Below are 16492 nucleotides of genomic sequence, written 5' to 3'. Positions count from 1 at the left end.
GTATAGCGGTACAGATTGACTACATTGTGTTCTAAAGAAACCAAATATTAAACATGGCAAGTTTCGAGAACCTTTATTCAGCCAACGCGGCCCAAATGCGAAAACATACTTTGGAATCCGTGACGTCACGCCGACGTACCGGCGCTGGGGTTTCGGCGCGAAATTTAAATACTGATACTTGGACCTTCATTTTCTCATCTAATAATCAAACTATTTTTTTTTTTGAAATGACTGCCTGCAGGGTTCTCAAGCAATGCTTCAATAGCCTAAACTGATTTATTGTTTCGCTTTAGTGTCCCTTTAAAGAAAACGGCAGAGGTCACGGCCGAACTTCGTAGCGGCGTACAGGCGCTCCGTATATACACGTTAATTATACACCGAAACGTCCGCACCGAAGAGATCTCACCACTCGCCCGTTTCAGCAGCGGCGCATTTAAAGGGGGGAGACTCCAGATGGGCGCGCGATACCCTCGCTCGTCGCCGCCGGTTTAGCGAAGACGCGGAAGCCTTCTGGGAAAGGAGTATTTGGGGGAGGGCTGCCTAGATGAATGCACCTGCCCGCACAACAAATGCGCTCGACCGACGGCGAGGGGCCAGCCGCGCGGAGAAAGGGACATCTAGGCGGCGGCGCCCCGAGAGGGACGGCGTGCCGCCGGAATCCATCACTGTCTTCGGCGAGCGGGTACATCTCCGTAATCTTCCCCTCGCCTCCGATGTAGCATTCCGTTATGAGCAGGCCTCGCTTCCCCCTCGTGTGTGTGTGTGAGAAAGAGAGAGAGAAGAGAGAGAGTTTTAGGCACGCGCCGCCGCTCGCGCGGCATCTGGACTACTCGCACGCGATCTACGGCGGTGCCCACGCGACCGGCGGCGGCAGCGCACTCCCTTCTTTCCCTCGCGTCCGACGTCGCGCTCACCGAACATTATTGTCTCCGCCATTCGCCAAGGTCTCTTTCCGAAAGCTGCAGCCATTGGTTTCAATGTCTGCGCCCGGCCGCGCAAAGGTGCAGACCCGAGGTCTCGGGTGTCTTCTCCGCTCGCAACACGTGTGGCACGTGCCGGGCTTGCCGCACGGCTTCCCCTCCCCCCCTTTTTTTTTCCGAGGTGGAGGGGGGCCGATCTCTATATTTCGGCCGTGCACCTCGTCGCGCCGTGACCCCTGCCGACGCGGTTTGTCGTCCGGTTATAGACTCTTCTTTGGCTCCGAGACCGATCGAGGCCCACGATACGCACTCGTTCGTCATGGTCGAACCCCTCTTCCCCCCGCCTACAACTCCTCCGGCGGTTTGCCACAAGGTCTTCCACTCAAACACGTCTCAAAATGCCAAGGGTCACCACCACGCGCCCGCATGTGTACGTACAGCAAACGGCAAGGGGGATCAACGAACTCCGGCCGCACGAGCCGCGGCCGGAAGTTCGAACCGAGGGTCCTTCCCCAAAAGAGCGCTCTCGAAAAACGAAAACTCGAAGTCCCGAAGGTCGTGAGCCCCTTCGTTTTGTAGCTTTGCGCGCATATGTACGCGTACCCGGTCCGCGCGGTCATCGCTGGCGCAACCGACTCGCACAAATGCGGGCGAGAGGGGAACCGGCTACCTTTAACGGTCTTCTAAATAGAAAGGTCTCGGCCGGAATACGAGGGGTCTCCCGAAAAACGCCGCACTGCGCCCCTCTTGCGCGGAGCGAAAGAAGTCAACACAAACATGCAGAGCGCGCGCGCGCGCGCGTTCGAAAACAAACGAAGACAACAAACCCGGTGAGTGCCGGTCGCGCGTCGCGGCACGTGCTCGCAGGGCTCTGCCCATTGGTCGGCGGGATCCGGAACCGCAGCCAATCAAGGAAGCGGGACGCGTTGCCCGGCGACCGCACGGGCCAATGGGGAGCAGCGGGAGATAAGGGGGCGCGATTTCCCCCCTCGAGAAAAGTTCGCGACATACGAGCGAGGTTCGCTCGGTGAGCGGTGGGTTCCATATCGTCGCCGTGGTGATCGGCGGCTCTCCCTACACAGCAACGCGGCCATGCGGCGCCCGGCATCGCCGATGACGACGGCTCATCATCGGGGCGGAGCGGACGCTACGCAGCTGGCCGCGTGAGTGTGCACTTGCTCGAGGTCCCGGCCCCTCGCTCTCAGAGCCCCGGGCTCGCAATGGCGGGTCTCAATCGTTCGTGGGCGGTCACCGCTCGCAGAAAACGACGTTCACCGCCGCTCGGGAGAAGCTGTCCTCTCAGGGCCGCTGACGCTAATTCCTGTCCTATAACTTTCGGGCGGCTTGGAGTCGGTGCCGTTGCTCTGTCGTAAATGCTGGGCAGCGCAGAGAACGAGGCAGAATGCTCCTCGGCGAATTTGTTTTCGTGGAGGTGCGATAAGATAGAAATCAGGGCCCTTATTGTTAAAGAAAACGAAACCTTTTACACCATAATTGTTTGTAAGAGCGAATTTCAGTCAATCCTGATGCTGGACATAGTTACCGAATGCGGCACCGAGCAACGGTAAAGAGCACGTATAAGAACGAAGAGTTTTGTGAATTCGGTTCAATCTTTTTTACAGGCGGCGTTACATTTGAAACGCAAGAAAAGACAACACTGCTATCGTTTCACTTCACTTTCGCAGTATTCATAAGGAAGTAGTAAAGCGATGATATAGACCATTCGTTGACTTTCAAGCGCCCCTAAGAGCGTATAGTAACACGGCTTGGATTCCTTCTTAAGTGAACAGAAAGAAGGAAGGAGACAACAGGTATTCCATTCCCCACGCATACGCTTCTTTTCACATGGAATAGTAGCCGCAAGGTGTTCAAGTCATGGCGTGATGCAAACTACAGTTTCACGCGACATTCCTCACAGTTAAGCTGTCGTATGTTTCACTGCAAAGCATATCAGTCGTGAGAGAGAACAGCCGCTTCAGGCAAACTTAATCGTATTCAGGGGCTGATTAAATCAGAATTATACATTTTCCTTTCTCTCCTGAACACAGTACAAAATCGATTGCTAAGCGGGAAATGGGATTTAACGAAAGCCCTCTGGATTTTCTCACCCTCATATTTAAAGAATTTGATTGGCTTTCCTGAGACAAGTGTCCATTGTGACGTCACAAAGTGGGTAAGGCACGGCTCATGTACAGCTCTCAATATATAGTTTGGATATATAGCTTATACTGTGATCGCTATTCTTGCCAGCTTTGTGAATTTTGTGCTATCGATTGCACCAGATACGTAAGCATGAGAAAGCGAAACTATGCTGCAAGAAATTATCTCATAATTAGTTAACTATCGCGCGTTGCCAATTAGAGGTATATGACGTATTGATTGATTATGCAACATTTCGAGGAACAAGGTAAAACACATACTTTGCTGTCTGTCGAATGGTAATCTCTATACGCTGGTCACCTGCCGCACAATAACTTACGAATATGTATATTGATGTATATTGAATTTCAATTGACTATGTATCAAGTTCCTTTTGAGTATGTAAAAATCAGTTCAATGTCAATTTCCAATGAGTACGCTCGGTAGAGATTTAATTGGCCAAATCGTCAATTGATTCACACTCGTTAGACGTTTAATTTACTATACATTAAGAAATGTCAATTTACGCACAATCGATACACATTTAATTGACGATACTTAAGAAAGTGTCAGTTTGGCAGCAATTGATACACATTTATATGAACAGTTATTGAAGGCTCTCAAAATGTTAAAATCGAAAGGCATCCGATTCGCTTGTCGCTAATCGAAAGGCATTCATTATAGTGAGGTTGTATATTAACAGGATTGAGTTAATATAAAACATTATTAGATTACATTGCTTTAGCATACAAACATGCTGTCAAGTTTTATGGCTTAATTGCGTTGTAAAGAGATGCCACCACTGCATGTACTTCATTGTAGGTCGAAGCATCATGGCTATATATAAGTTGGTTGAAAGGTCTTGGGTGAAGGTAGCGTGATATGAATGTTCGGTGCTTTAACACATATAAAACGAGTGTGATCGCAAATACCCATCTAGGTTTGCAGCAAATATGGAAATAAAGAAAAAAAAAAGGCGCCAGCAGTACCGTTAGTATCTGTTCTGTGTATAGGGGTTGCTCTGTTGTCTGTGTAAAAAGTATAAAAATACTTTTATAGTATTTAAAAATACTATTGTGACCCGGGGCTATAATAGTGACCCGGTGCTAGCTCATAATGTGAAAAGAAAAGAAAGAAAACACTGCCAAGTTTCTTTTTTCTTGGGCTTTTGCAACCTTAGGAAAATTTATCACATGAATGTCGAGCGTCGCCGTTTGTCTCCAAATATAGCAAGTGTCACTATTTCTTTACAATGAGGCTGGCCTACACGCTTCTTTTGACTGACTCAACAGGCAGTCAACTGACATACATAAAGAAATTTTCATTTAGAACACGGTGGAAAATCTGCTTACGAAACTCAATACAAAATCCACAAAGAATCAACTCACTCACAATACATGTCTTTGGAGAACAATCAATCGAAGTTCAATTCAAACTCTGCAGGATTTATTGTGAGTTGTGTCCATCTCTTTGAACCAGAGAATTAAAGCGCGACTCTCGAACGAGACAGACTTCAGCGAATCGAAATGCGCCCTTTTTAGGCCGCCTTTACAGCATCCGTGCCACGTGGTGAGGGTAGTGGGGCACACACTTTATACAAGGGCAACTCCGAGAACAACGCACACATATATATGCATGCATATATAACCAATCCCCGTGAGTGGGTATGCGCCAAATTCATCAAGGGCATCATCATCATCATACGGCGCGCGCATTCGAAGATGGAGGACGAAATGTGTCGGTATACACCCCGCACTACCAACGTCGCCAGGGCAGGTAGTGTGTGCGAGAGAGAATATCCCACGACCCCTCCCGCCAAAATGAACTACACATAATTTCTGGAAGTTGTATGATAGTTCTCCTATAGCTGCAAAGAAGGATGTTTTGGACACCTTAGAAAGATAAATCCAGGTTAATTTGACTTGAAGCTTCCTCAACGTATACGCTCGAAACTAATAGTACACGGGGACGCTTTCGCATTCCTCCGCCGTACGAATGCGGTCGCCTCTCTATACTTGCAGGGAATCGAAACCGCGACGTTTTGCTGATCAGCGTGAGCGTCATATACCATAACCACTGCGTCGCCGCGGCTGGAGACGGCAATTCATTAGCGCGTAGCATCGTTCAGTACGGCCACATTGGTTCGGCAGTCACACCGTACCCGGGTGGGCGCGCTTGAAATGCTGTAAAAGAGACACTATAAAGACAGGTGGCGACGCCGCCGTGAAATTCCCGCACTATAGCTCGCTGTGACGTCATGTATCTTGACGCATTCTGCTCGTGCCCGGTTAAATTTCTTCTCGGTAAAAGTCGAGTATACATCGTATACAAAAAAAGAAGAAGAAAGAAGCCAAGGATCAAACACAGGCAGTTTCAAGAACTTCCATTGAACCTCAACGACCAAAATGCGAAAAAACAATAACTCAGCAATTCGTGACGTCACACTGACTTATACTGACGTTTGACTCTGGCGCGAAACTCGGAAAACGAAACTTTGATCGTCGTTTTCTCCTCTAGCAATCGACCGCTTACCTCGACATCAACGAAAGTATATAGAGTTTTCCGAGAATACCTTGTCGATCTAAACTGAGATGGTGTTTCTCTTAAGTGTCCTTTTATAGCCACCGCGTCCGCTTGTACGTCGGGAAGCTGCAGCGCTGCTGTCAGGAGGCGACGCCGACCAATACCAATGACGTATCCTTAATACCAATACCAATGACGCATCCTTAATTCGCTGCTTTAAGGCTCGAGTGGCGCCGACACTCGCTTCTTTCACCAGAGCGCCTCAGTTTGTCCGTGAATGCGTCACCCTTTGAAGTATACCGGCAACAAACGGTGTTACCAGAGAATGAGGCTGTAAGCGTCATCTTAAGTCGCACAGTTTAACCCGAGAGGACGCACAGCTATTACCAGAAGCCCTATGGCTATTACAGAAGCGAGCCTACCATACTCCGCTATAAGCTGTTGGTGTAAACTGTCTGCAGAGACACATTCGTTAACACACGGCTTTCTAAAAATTTTATAATTTGTTTATTTGTTTACCTTTCTTGTTCGAGGACACCAACGTAACGCAGAAACATTTCTAACGCGCCGTGGTTGAAAAAAACGAGCACAAGATGACGCTACAATAGCGTCGCTATACTGCCGCCCACAGGTTTGTGGTATAACCCGATTCGTAAAGGGTAAAACGCGTCTCATCCGGACAATGTAAAGCTCTCTTCTGCCTTCCTTCCCTATAGCGCGGCTGCATCCGATATATATAGAAAACGCGAAGGCCCTCAATCTGGATATCTCTCGCAATGCTTCAGATGCCAACCCGGCAGTTCATCACCGACCCGGGAAAAAAAAAATCAAGCAGGGCATCCCTTTCTGAAGCAGTCCTCCCCGCTTTTTTTGCTGCTTCGAGTGCTCGGCTTTTGTTTTTCTGCGCCTCGTTCGGGCAGCTCCCGATCTAATTCCCGGGTTCCCCCTTTTATCTGGTTGGCTCGCTCCTTCTGCTTCTTTTCTGCGCATGCATGCGTTCTCCCGAGCCGGGCCCCTGGACCATGAGTCAGCGCGGCCAGGGGAACGGGTGGCCGCTACGCGCGCGCACTACTTCCCGGCGCGGAAGGGCGACAGACCGCGCGCAAGCACCTCCAGGGACGCAAACGCGCCGGCATCCTTTAGCACTCGCCGCTCGCTTCGATGCGAAGGGTGATCGCGATTCGGCGAGCTACATGCATCTGTTGGAGTGGACATATGTACAGGAGAAACTGACGGTATACTAAAAAGTCGTATACCGTATAAGAAAAAAATCGTATGTGAGATTACAACGCGTGTCTCCTGATCAGTGCATAGTTTTGACCCCACCATCGACAGGAGTGCGTTTCAGCGTGTAATAATTTCGCATGCAAAAGTCTGTCGCATAGATTCCGGATGCTCGTGCGCGGATTCGCCGCCTTCCTTTGTCTCTCTCTCTGCTTTCTCTTTCCCTGTACCCCTTCTCCGAGCGTAAGTTGGCCAACCAAACGATTTACTGCTCAACACGCTAGCACTCTCTTTCTTCTTTTCCCTCGGTCACCTGTATATCATCAAAAGTAGATTGAAATGCGTGCGCCAAGAAATTCTGCCGTCGCTATACTGGTATCCATCGTTACTAATAATCCCTCAAGACTTCGATGTGCGCACTTCGCCGGCGCCAGATCGAAGCGTACGATGAAATTATTTCGATTCTGCACTCAGTTCCCGACTGACGTTAGTCACATGGAACGTCGTATATACTATATAGCCAAGCCTATATACACATTTCAATCTACTTTTGATGATATACAGGTGACCGAAGGAAAAGAAGAAAGACTGCTAGCGTGTTGAGCAGTAAATCATTTGGTTGGCCAACTTACGCTCGGAGAAGGGGTACAGGGAAAGAGAAAGCAGAGAGAGAGAGAGAAAGGAAGGCGGCGAATCCGCGCACGACGAACCGGAAACTATGCGACACACTTTTGCATGCGAAATCATTACGCGCTGAAACGCACCCCTGCCCATAGTGGGGTCAAAACTATGCACTCACCAGGAGTCGCGCGTTGTAATCTTACATATGAGTTTTCCCCTCCCCCCCCCCCCCTGCCTCTTCGTCAGTGGCTCACACAACTCGCTCACCACCGTTATCGCTGAGGGTCGGCCGCTCACGTGATAAGAAAAAAAAAAAACGGAACGTTACAAAATGCGTGCTCCTCGCGCTGCAGGTTGCAGCGAGGCTGACCGCCCGCTGCAGGGTGACGTAAACAGAACGTCATCTCGAGGGGCGTGGCTTTGCTTTCCCCGTATGCAGCCTCCCAGTCTCGGTTTCGCGCGCTCTGATAGCCGCAGTTCGTCGTGCCACAGTTCCGCGGGCAACCGAATTTTATTTCGAATCCAAAAGTTCATGTGACTACTATAGAGAGTTAGCTCAAATTGCACAATTACGATGAGCCCGCTGAAACTAGATTTTCAAAAGTTAATTGATTGATTTTTGTTAATCAGCGACTAATCACCATGTGTATCACCCGTCATCCCGCGGTAGGCACCGCTAACGGCATGTATTCGGAGGAATCTCCTTTTTTTTTATTTCAGAACGGGTATATTTAAATATTACTTAATGTCTTCGTAGAAACACGGTTTATTATACACTAACGCTCTCTGAAACACGGCATTTCAAGTGGAGCCAGTTTTGTCCCCTTGAAAGTGCGCAATTTTGGTTCCCAAAATAAGGGGGTATCGCGCACTTGACCGGCGTTGGGGGCGGGTACGGGGGGGGGGGGGGATGGCCAGGCGACATCCTGGCAGCACACAGAAATTTCGGCAGGGGGGTGTACATGCCCGGTCCACGCCCCCCTTTGTTACGCCCTTGTCGGCGTCTGTTCCAATTTTTCGTCGCGATTGTCGCCAACCAGACGAAATTCCGTCAGACTATCGACTTCGGCTTTAAAGCGGAACAGCGGCACATGGTCAACCTTCCGACTCTTAGGGCCGATTTACGCTCGAGCCGCCCATCGCCGCAAGCCGCACCGCACGCGTGCGGTCGCGCGAAAAATTGCACGTATCCAGCACTTGTGCATAAATTACCGTTTACATTGTGTACACAGTGTATACCTTACACATTGTAAACCGAAATTTATGCACAAGTGTTTGATATGTGCAATCATTCGCGCGACCGCACGCGTGCGGTGCGGCTGGCGGCGATGGGTGGCTCGAGCCTAAATCGGCCCTTTACGAGCCAAACTGAGCGCGTTTCAGAATCAGAATCGGTTTTTATTGAGATCATTAGAATGATTACAAGTTGTTAATATTCAGGAGGAGGTCCCGGAGTCAAAGACTGCAATGGGACCTCCTTTACAAAGTAAATGTAATAAAACAAAAGTACAGCAGTTTTCAACACATTGTAAACATAGAAAAATTACAGGTTTTAGTATGAATACCATGATTGAAGAATTACATATGCATAAATGTCATGAAAAAGGGCACTGTAACACAATCTCGTTGACAACTGATAAAGTAACTGCGTAGATGACGATTCATCGTCCGCAAATTCGCCATCATTCTCAGTCTTTTGGCTCCAGCGGCGTCGTATACGATCCGCGGCTCCTATATGGTTTCGAAGGCGCGAGAAGTGAACGGATTCTCATCGATTCGCCTACTTCCTGCATGTGCGCGCGTCCTCCTTATCCGGCGACCCCTTTCCATGGCCGGCGTCCGGTTCGGCGGGGGAAGGGACCCGCTTTTTAGGGATGCGTGCAGCCTCCACAACCGGATGCCCCGCCGCGTCCTTTATTCTTTTTTTTTTCTTTTTTCCCACTCCTCCCGCCCGGAGTGGGGCAACCCGACCTCCATAATGAACGCACCCTGTATCGCACCAGCACAGGCGCTTGGAATGTCCGGCAGCCGCGGCGAGCTAGACTTGTGGGCGTCCGGCTGTGACGAGAACTGACGGGAAACCAAGAGGACTAACAAAAATACAGCCTCGCGAAAAACGAAACGAAATTACACCGTTAGGAAGAGCGCGAACCCTCGAGCGATTTCTTACTATATACAGCTAGCAAGTGCCCGCTCTTATATACATTGTAGGAACATTGTACTCACAGGCAACAGTCGAATGGACAAGGTTCTGTACAGAATACCGCTGTCTGAAAAGAAAAACACAGATAATTAAGGCCAGCCAGTGCCTCCCCCCCTCCTCCCCCAATAGATAACAAAGAAAGAACTGTATTCGGCGCATCTAGGAACACCTTGCCAGCTGTGATGTGCTTCGCCATTCTTTTTTTCTTTTTTTTCGACCGTGATTGAACTGTTGAATGCGTTTCCAAGGCTCTGTAGTGAATACGAGAGATATTTGTTCCTTTGAACACTCTTTAGACGTGTGCTTAAAGGATTATGTCTGTGTGCTTGATTGATAGCTATTTGCAGCTAGCATGTATGTTTCCTGCTCCCTTGTTCACACTCCTGTAAGAACCCTCCTTCAAAGGGTTGATACGAATGAATAATTAAATAAAACACCCAGGTAGCCGAAAACAACAGAAACAGAACGAGAGTGGATAGGAAATGCAGGACGACGCACTGCCAGCAGCCGAGTGGTTTACGCATTTCTAGAAACACGCGAATATCTATCGTGCAATTTCAACTCGCCTTGCTGCTATTCATGTGTACGCAGACCCAGTTATAAGCATGATTTTGAAATATAAATATTGCTTTTTTCCATTAGATTTGTGTGTGTGTTTGTAGCGTTGTCTGCGTGTTATTGGATATTAAGTATAGCCTCAATTTGTTAGCTGTACACGTGTCCGGGTATAGCCGTCTCCATTGTACGGATACCTAGTTTGTTTGTTTTTGCATATATATGTTGTTGACTTTTCGGCAGTTGGATGGGCTGCAGCAGCACACGCACGATAGAGCGTGATAGATCAAAATAATATATAATAAACACAATAATAATATGACACGTAATATTAAAAAAAGAAAGAATAATTGACGCACAATTGTGACGGGCAACTGAAAAGCTAGAAGCGCTTACAAAGGTGCGTGCGAACGTTGAAGAAGGTACAGTAGAGTAAATAAATAATTCATTCATTCATTCATTCATTCATTCATTCATTCATTCATTCATTCATTCATTCATTCATTCATTCATTCATTCATTCATTCATTCATTCATTCTATTGCAGTGAGTTCTTGCTATACGCGGAGCGAAAAGTGTCGCCTGCTGTGCACTGATCTTTGTGCCGCTGAGATAGGCTGGGAGTAAGCTGACTCCACCTCCAAAAAGCATCACATCCCCGCATGCGCATAATTACAGACGCGGCAGGAAAAGCCTGAGAATCCTGAAGCAGATGAGAGAAGAGAAAGACAGGCAAGTCGGTACAGATTCGTGACGCAACTGGAATAGCACGTATAAACCGTACCTGGCAACTCTCCCGAATTTTTCGTCACGTTTACGAATTTGGGCTCGTCGTACGATTTTACGAATGTTGCGTCAAATATTACGAAAAAAGAAATGTTCGCGAATAACGGTTTCCCTCGTCTGTCCCCGGAAGATATTCTTGGGAAAAACTGTGAAGGTAAAAGGACACTAGAGAGATGTTTGCTCGAAGCAGGTTTGTCCAGACAAGTTCCTGTTACAGCAGGCAAAATCGCAGCAACAGCAAAGTCTCTGTAAAAGTAAATGTCGACTTCAAAACAATGCGCTGCTTGTGAGTCCTTGCTCTAGCTCCCACTTTTGTTGCTGCTTGCGCGTTGCACCTATACGTAAATCATCGTTAATTAAGCGCGTATGTACCCTATAGATGGTGTACTTGGGGCAAACTTAAAAAAGAAAAGATAAGAGAAAACGTATAAGCCCCCTCCCCATCCCACCTTTTCCTTTTCTTTTCTTTTATTCTTATTGTGGCGCGTGGAGGGGGGGGGGGGGTCGTGTCTGCGGGATTTTTACTCATATTAAAGCTGTCAGTTTCGCAGGTACGGTTTAAACGTGAACGAACGTAAGTAACAGAACACCGCTAGCTCAAAGTTTGTTTCATCACAACGATGACGCCAATAAAAGCCAACGCACCAAAAATAAATTTCTCTGCAGCTTTCCCTTCGATGAAGGAAAACGAACATGACTAGTGCTCTCTGTTCAGTGTGCATCTTACGATAGGCAGGCTAAACACGTAAAGCTGGCTCAAGCTTTAAACCCTGAACAGGGCGTCAGCATTTAGCGCTGTCGTGTTCGAGCGTGCTGCTATAAGGAACGAGAAAGTTCCCAGCGATAGATGGAACGAGATTTCTCGAAGACGCGGTCGGTCAGAAACAAGGTTTCATGCGTGTTCTCTCGTGCAAAAAAAAATTAAAAAATAAAATGAAGACATAAATAAATAAACACTTTCCGTGCTCGTTCGTTTAGGGGTATACAAATCCGATCAGCAAACACAGTTCAACCAGCACATCTGTGTACACTTTTCAAAGAAGTGAACATCCTGCAAGCAGCGAAATTGTGCGCACGTATTAAAGAAAAAATAGAAAGAGGAAAAGAAAACTTGCGCTCATTGGGACGATCCTTGTTTTTCCGAAGAGGTCAATGTTTGGATCCAAGGACAAGTGTGCACTGTGACCTTGAGCGACCCTGTGCTTGCTTCCTCCTCCCCTCCCCCCCTTGCATTGACGTTGACGCGTTCGGTCGTTTGCTCGTGCACATACCGCGTTATCTCGGTCCTCGCAACGGGACTTCCACCACCACTTCGCTCCATCCCGTGAGAGACCCCCGCCCCTTCCCCCGGGCTGCTCAAACTTTGGTACACCACGCCCCTCCTTCCGCCCCTCTTTTTCCTCTTCTTTTCTTTCGATTCTTTTTTTCCACGCGGAGTTTGTTTAGCGGTTATCTGCTTCCGACCACAACGACCAGTCGCCGCGTGTTTGCGGCCCCACCAGAGTCTGCCGCGCAGCAAAGTTCCAAGTTCGGCTCTCTATATGTATACCACGCTAGTGCATATGCTATATCGCGTGCACTGCGCGCTGGCGTGAAGAGACTTGTTTTTAGGAAGAGACGCCCCTCTATAGAGATAAAAACCGCACTTTCTATCCTTTTTTTTTGCTTTCTTTTCTTCGTTGGGGCTGTTTATTTATCGGATTGGTATCTTTTGCACTCGCTATACGGGGCAAACGGTCGCGAATTGTCGAACCGCCGAGATACGGCACACTTCCCCGGCGCGCACTGCCTACGCTCTCCTCAGGAGAGAGAGAGAGAGAGAGAGAGAGAGAGAGTTTCTCTCTCGAAGCTGTCTTCGATAACGCGGTGGTCGTTTTTGTCTTTACAACGACGACCGTACCGTATCGTCTGCTGTACCGAGCAGACGATATGTATAAGACGCCGATTGACTTCGCTGGAGATATGTAGTCCTCCGCATGTGAATTGCTTTACCGATAAGCGAAAAATAAGTGAATATGTTAACATGAGTACGCAAGCCTGCACGCGACAAACGCGTGCAGCCTCTCGCGTATCGATCGAGATTGCACGATCCGTTCCTATGTAGATACAACGCTGCTGACGCAACTGGCGCTGTTGTGGAAAGACAAAGAGGACTGTGCTGTGGATTTCTGACCGTATGAAGTGATTATTTTTCATTTTCCTACATGTTCTTTATATTGTTGTTTACGCTATGAGAAAAGGAGTAACCGTCACCATTATAAGGTGACTACGACTCTTTCTTTTATTTTCATTTCAATAAAAAAAAGGACAACTTGCGGTGGAGGGGGGGGTGAGGGGGAGGGCAAGACTCCCTCAGTTAGCGCTTCGCTTTTGCTTATGGAGGGCTTTCGTGCAGAGTATGCACAATTGGCGTACTATCCCACCTGTACATATATGCCGCTCCCAGAAGAAAGTGTTCGGCGAAAAAGTACACTCGAAGCATGCAAACATTCATTGGCGGCGTCGCAGGCTTCTCGATTTGACGATTTCCCAACGATCTTTTTTTTTTCTTTTTTTTTCTTTATTCATGTTTTACCAGCTCAAAATAAAGTGAGACAGATATGCCACACACAATGTAAAACAATTTACACCCTTAAAAGTAAAAAAAGGCATGCATAAATCTATCTCTAACGCACACCCATACACCCAAAAAGGTGTAAGGGTGTGGTTTACAGACATATTTACGCCCTTATTCATTGTTAAGGGCGTAAATTAGGGTGTGAGTTACAGATTTACACCCATATTGACTTTTAAGGGTGTAAGTTGTTTCACAGTGTACGATGAACCTTAATTGAAATTTTTTTAACGCAGGCGGCAACAACGATATGAAAAAAAAAAAGCATCACTGCCACACTTTCACACCATTGATCCTTCGATTGAGATTTTCCACTGATTTCTTCCTGATACCATGACAGAAGCTGAAGTAGCGCAGCTATCGCTTTTAAATGCGATAGCATGACAGGTGGACTTCACTCAATTTCTTTTTTAGGTATCCATCTAACAGAAATCGTGGGCCCGTCCTGGATATAGTGCAATATATAGTGCAATAGTATAAACTTGGCTGCTGTCATGTTATGCTGGGCCCATTAATTGTTACGGTGAAAAATGTGGTGGCAGAAGATGAATAGCTTTATATCATTTAAATGACCTGACCACATCAACAAAGCTTCGCTTTGCATATCGAATGAATGAATGAATGAATGAATGAATGAATGAATGAATGAATGAATGAATGAATGAATGAATGAATGAATGAATGAATTGTGAAGTTTTACGTGCCGGCAAAAACCACGACTTGATTATGAGGCATGCCGTATTGGGGGATTCTTGACTAATTTTGACCACCATGGGGATTTTTAGCGTGTACCTCCATGCAATGCAAGGGACGCTGGCGTTTTTGCATTTCGGCCCCATCGAAATGCGGCCACCGCGGCCGGGATTTGAGCCCGCGACCTCGTGCTTAGCGGCGCAACACCATACAGCCGCTAAGCCACCGCGGAACGCTTTTAACTCCCAGCCTATCAGTTGGACGTAACGTCATCGCACTTATATAAAAGATGCATACGTTTCAGACTCATAATAATGCTAGTATTATATTCTGCGACTAAAATAGCGCGAACCATTTCGCCACTCGTGAATGCTGCTATGCACTTTGACAATTAGCGTAAGACAACTTATGCTCCATTTTTCTTTCTTTTTATTTTTTGTGCTAAGTGCCTCGAAGAGAATGTTTTTAGGTTCCTATTTAAACAAGCGTGTGACACGACTTTTATTTTTTTAAATCTGCCAGTATACACTGACATCTTGGGCAGCTGTTACCCGCCGTGGTTGTTCAGTGGCTATGGTGTTGGGCTGCTGAGCAAGAGGTCGCGGGATCGAATCGCCGGCCACGGCGGCCGCATTTCGATGGGGGCGAAATGCGAAAACACCCGTGTGCTTAGATTTAGGTGCACGCTAGAGAACCCCAGGTGGTCAAAATTTCCGGAGGCCTCCACTACGGCGTGCCTCATAATCAGAACGTGGTTTCGGCACGTAAAACCCCATAATTTCATTTTTTTTTTGGGGGGGGCGGCACCTGTTGTTTAAGCGATTCCTTTTCCGATGCTATTCCTTTTGGCGCTTCGACAGCGGTCGGAGTGACGCTTTACCCGCGTCATCGGTGGAATCGACAAGGCCGAGAAATGTGGATGATAAGATAAGATAAGGTGGATAAGAGCGGCGTAAGATCGAGTGGAAGGCGTCCATGCAGAATCGCGACCTCAGCACTGTATACGAAGAAATGGCGCATCTCACGCCCGGAGAATGGGCGGCACACATCCGTGGTATCATGATAACGCTGTTACGTTTATCGCCTTTATACGGTGCGCACATCCCTGTGTTAAAACAAATTTCAACTGTGTCGTCCACCACTTGTGGCGTCTCTTCTATGTGTCCCACTTTATCTTGAGCTATGGTGACCTGAATCGCGAATCCAGCGATCAACTATATATGTAGCCTGTCATAACGGCATGCGTTCCTTATTAAAATCTTAATTTTAAAAAATCTTATTAAGATTCTTATTTTAAAAATATATAACGTTCTCGTTCAACAGCTTTGCCTTAGACACTGTCTAACCTCCTAACAATCATCTATCAGGCAACAGTTCAGCGATGGTAACTAAAGGTTATCGAATGACTGCAATAATTTACCTCGCGGTGGAGAGAACAGGTGTGGGAGAACATTCAGGGCACGAAACCATGCATGAAGGATCCTTCGGAGTGTTTCTCGCGGACAGTCTTCGTGCGCGTGCCATGCCTCCCATGTATAGGACCGCGCTTGTAGAATGAGAAACGCAGCCGGTGGACGAGACATTTTTCTCATTTTTTTTTGGGGGGGGGGGTGGAAAACCGTTTTGCAAGAAAGCCAATTTGTAGAATCCTGCAAATGGCAGGCAAGGGCTTGAACCTTCCCATGATGCATCGCACATTCTGTTTGTAAACGTTTATCGTGACGTCTCGTCTGTCGCGAACGTACACGCGTACGGAGTGTTGGCTGTAGCCGGAAAGCATGTATAATGGTCGTACTCCTAAGAGTTCCGGAAACTAGCGCCGCGACAGAGCATGATATTATGCATTCCACGATGCAAACGCTCAACGCGCGGCTCAACTATAAAGATTGTTAAGACACAATTGTATAAAGACAACCGGATATATGTCAAGATGTAACACGGGAATGCCGACAGTCGTTGGTGGAGTGGTAGTTATCACAAACGATCGCTCGAAAATGCTTCAAAATTTCAGATTGGAAGAATGTGCGTCGTGCAACTCCGTTTAACTTCTTTATGGGCTAAGGCGCTACGAATGATGAACATTACTGAAAAAAAATAGCCGATTAACAATGAAGTAACGAGGAGAGAGAAACAAATGGTGGATGATGTACAATGTAGCACCAAAACGAGAGGTTGAAAAATAAAGTTCGGACGCATGCACAGTGTCAGCACTTT

General features: G+C 47.5%; 2 protein-coding genes across 6 annotated transcripts in view; one reads left to right on the top strand and one right to left on the bottom strand.

The window, feature by feature from the left end:
- Window positions 1-16492, bottom strand: part of LOC135896343 (uncharacterized protein C6orf132-like) — a 141063-nt gene that overhangs the window by 99067 nt on the left and 25504 nt on the right. For all 5 annotated transcript variants that reach the window (XM_070521729.1, XM_070521730.1, XM_070521732.1 and 2 more), the window contains exon 2: window positions 9654-9697. In XM_070521729.1, coding sequence (XP_070377830.1) covers window positions 9654-9697 — 44 coding nt within the window. The remainder of the gene's footprint in view (window positions 1-9653; window positions 9698-16492) is intronic.
- The window catches only part of hb (zinc finger protein hunchback), a 49708-nt gene that overhangs the window by 11197 nt on the left and 22019 nt on the right, over window positions 1-16492 (top strand). The gene's annotated exons all lie outside the window — the stretch shown is intronic.

Source organism: Dermacentor albipictus, chromosome 7 (assembly GCF_038994185.2).
Source record: "Dermacentor albipictus isolate Rhodes 1998 colony chromosome 7, USDA_Dalb.pri_finalv2, whole genome shotgun sequence".
Taxonomy (NCBI): Eukaryota; Metazoa; Arthropoda; class Arachnida; order Ixodida; family Ixodidae; genus Dermacentor; species Dermacentor albipictus.
This window is presented reverse-complemented; position numbering and strand designations above follow the sequence as displayed.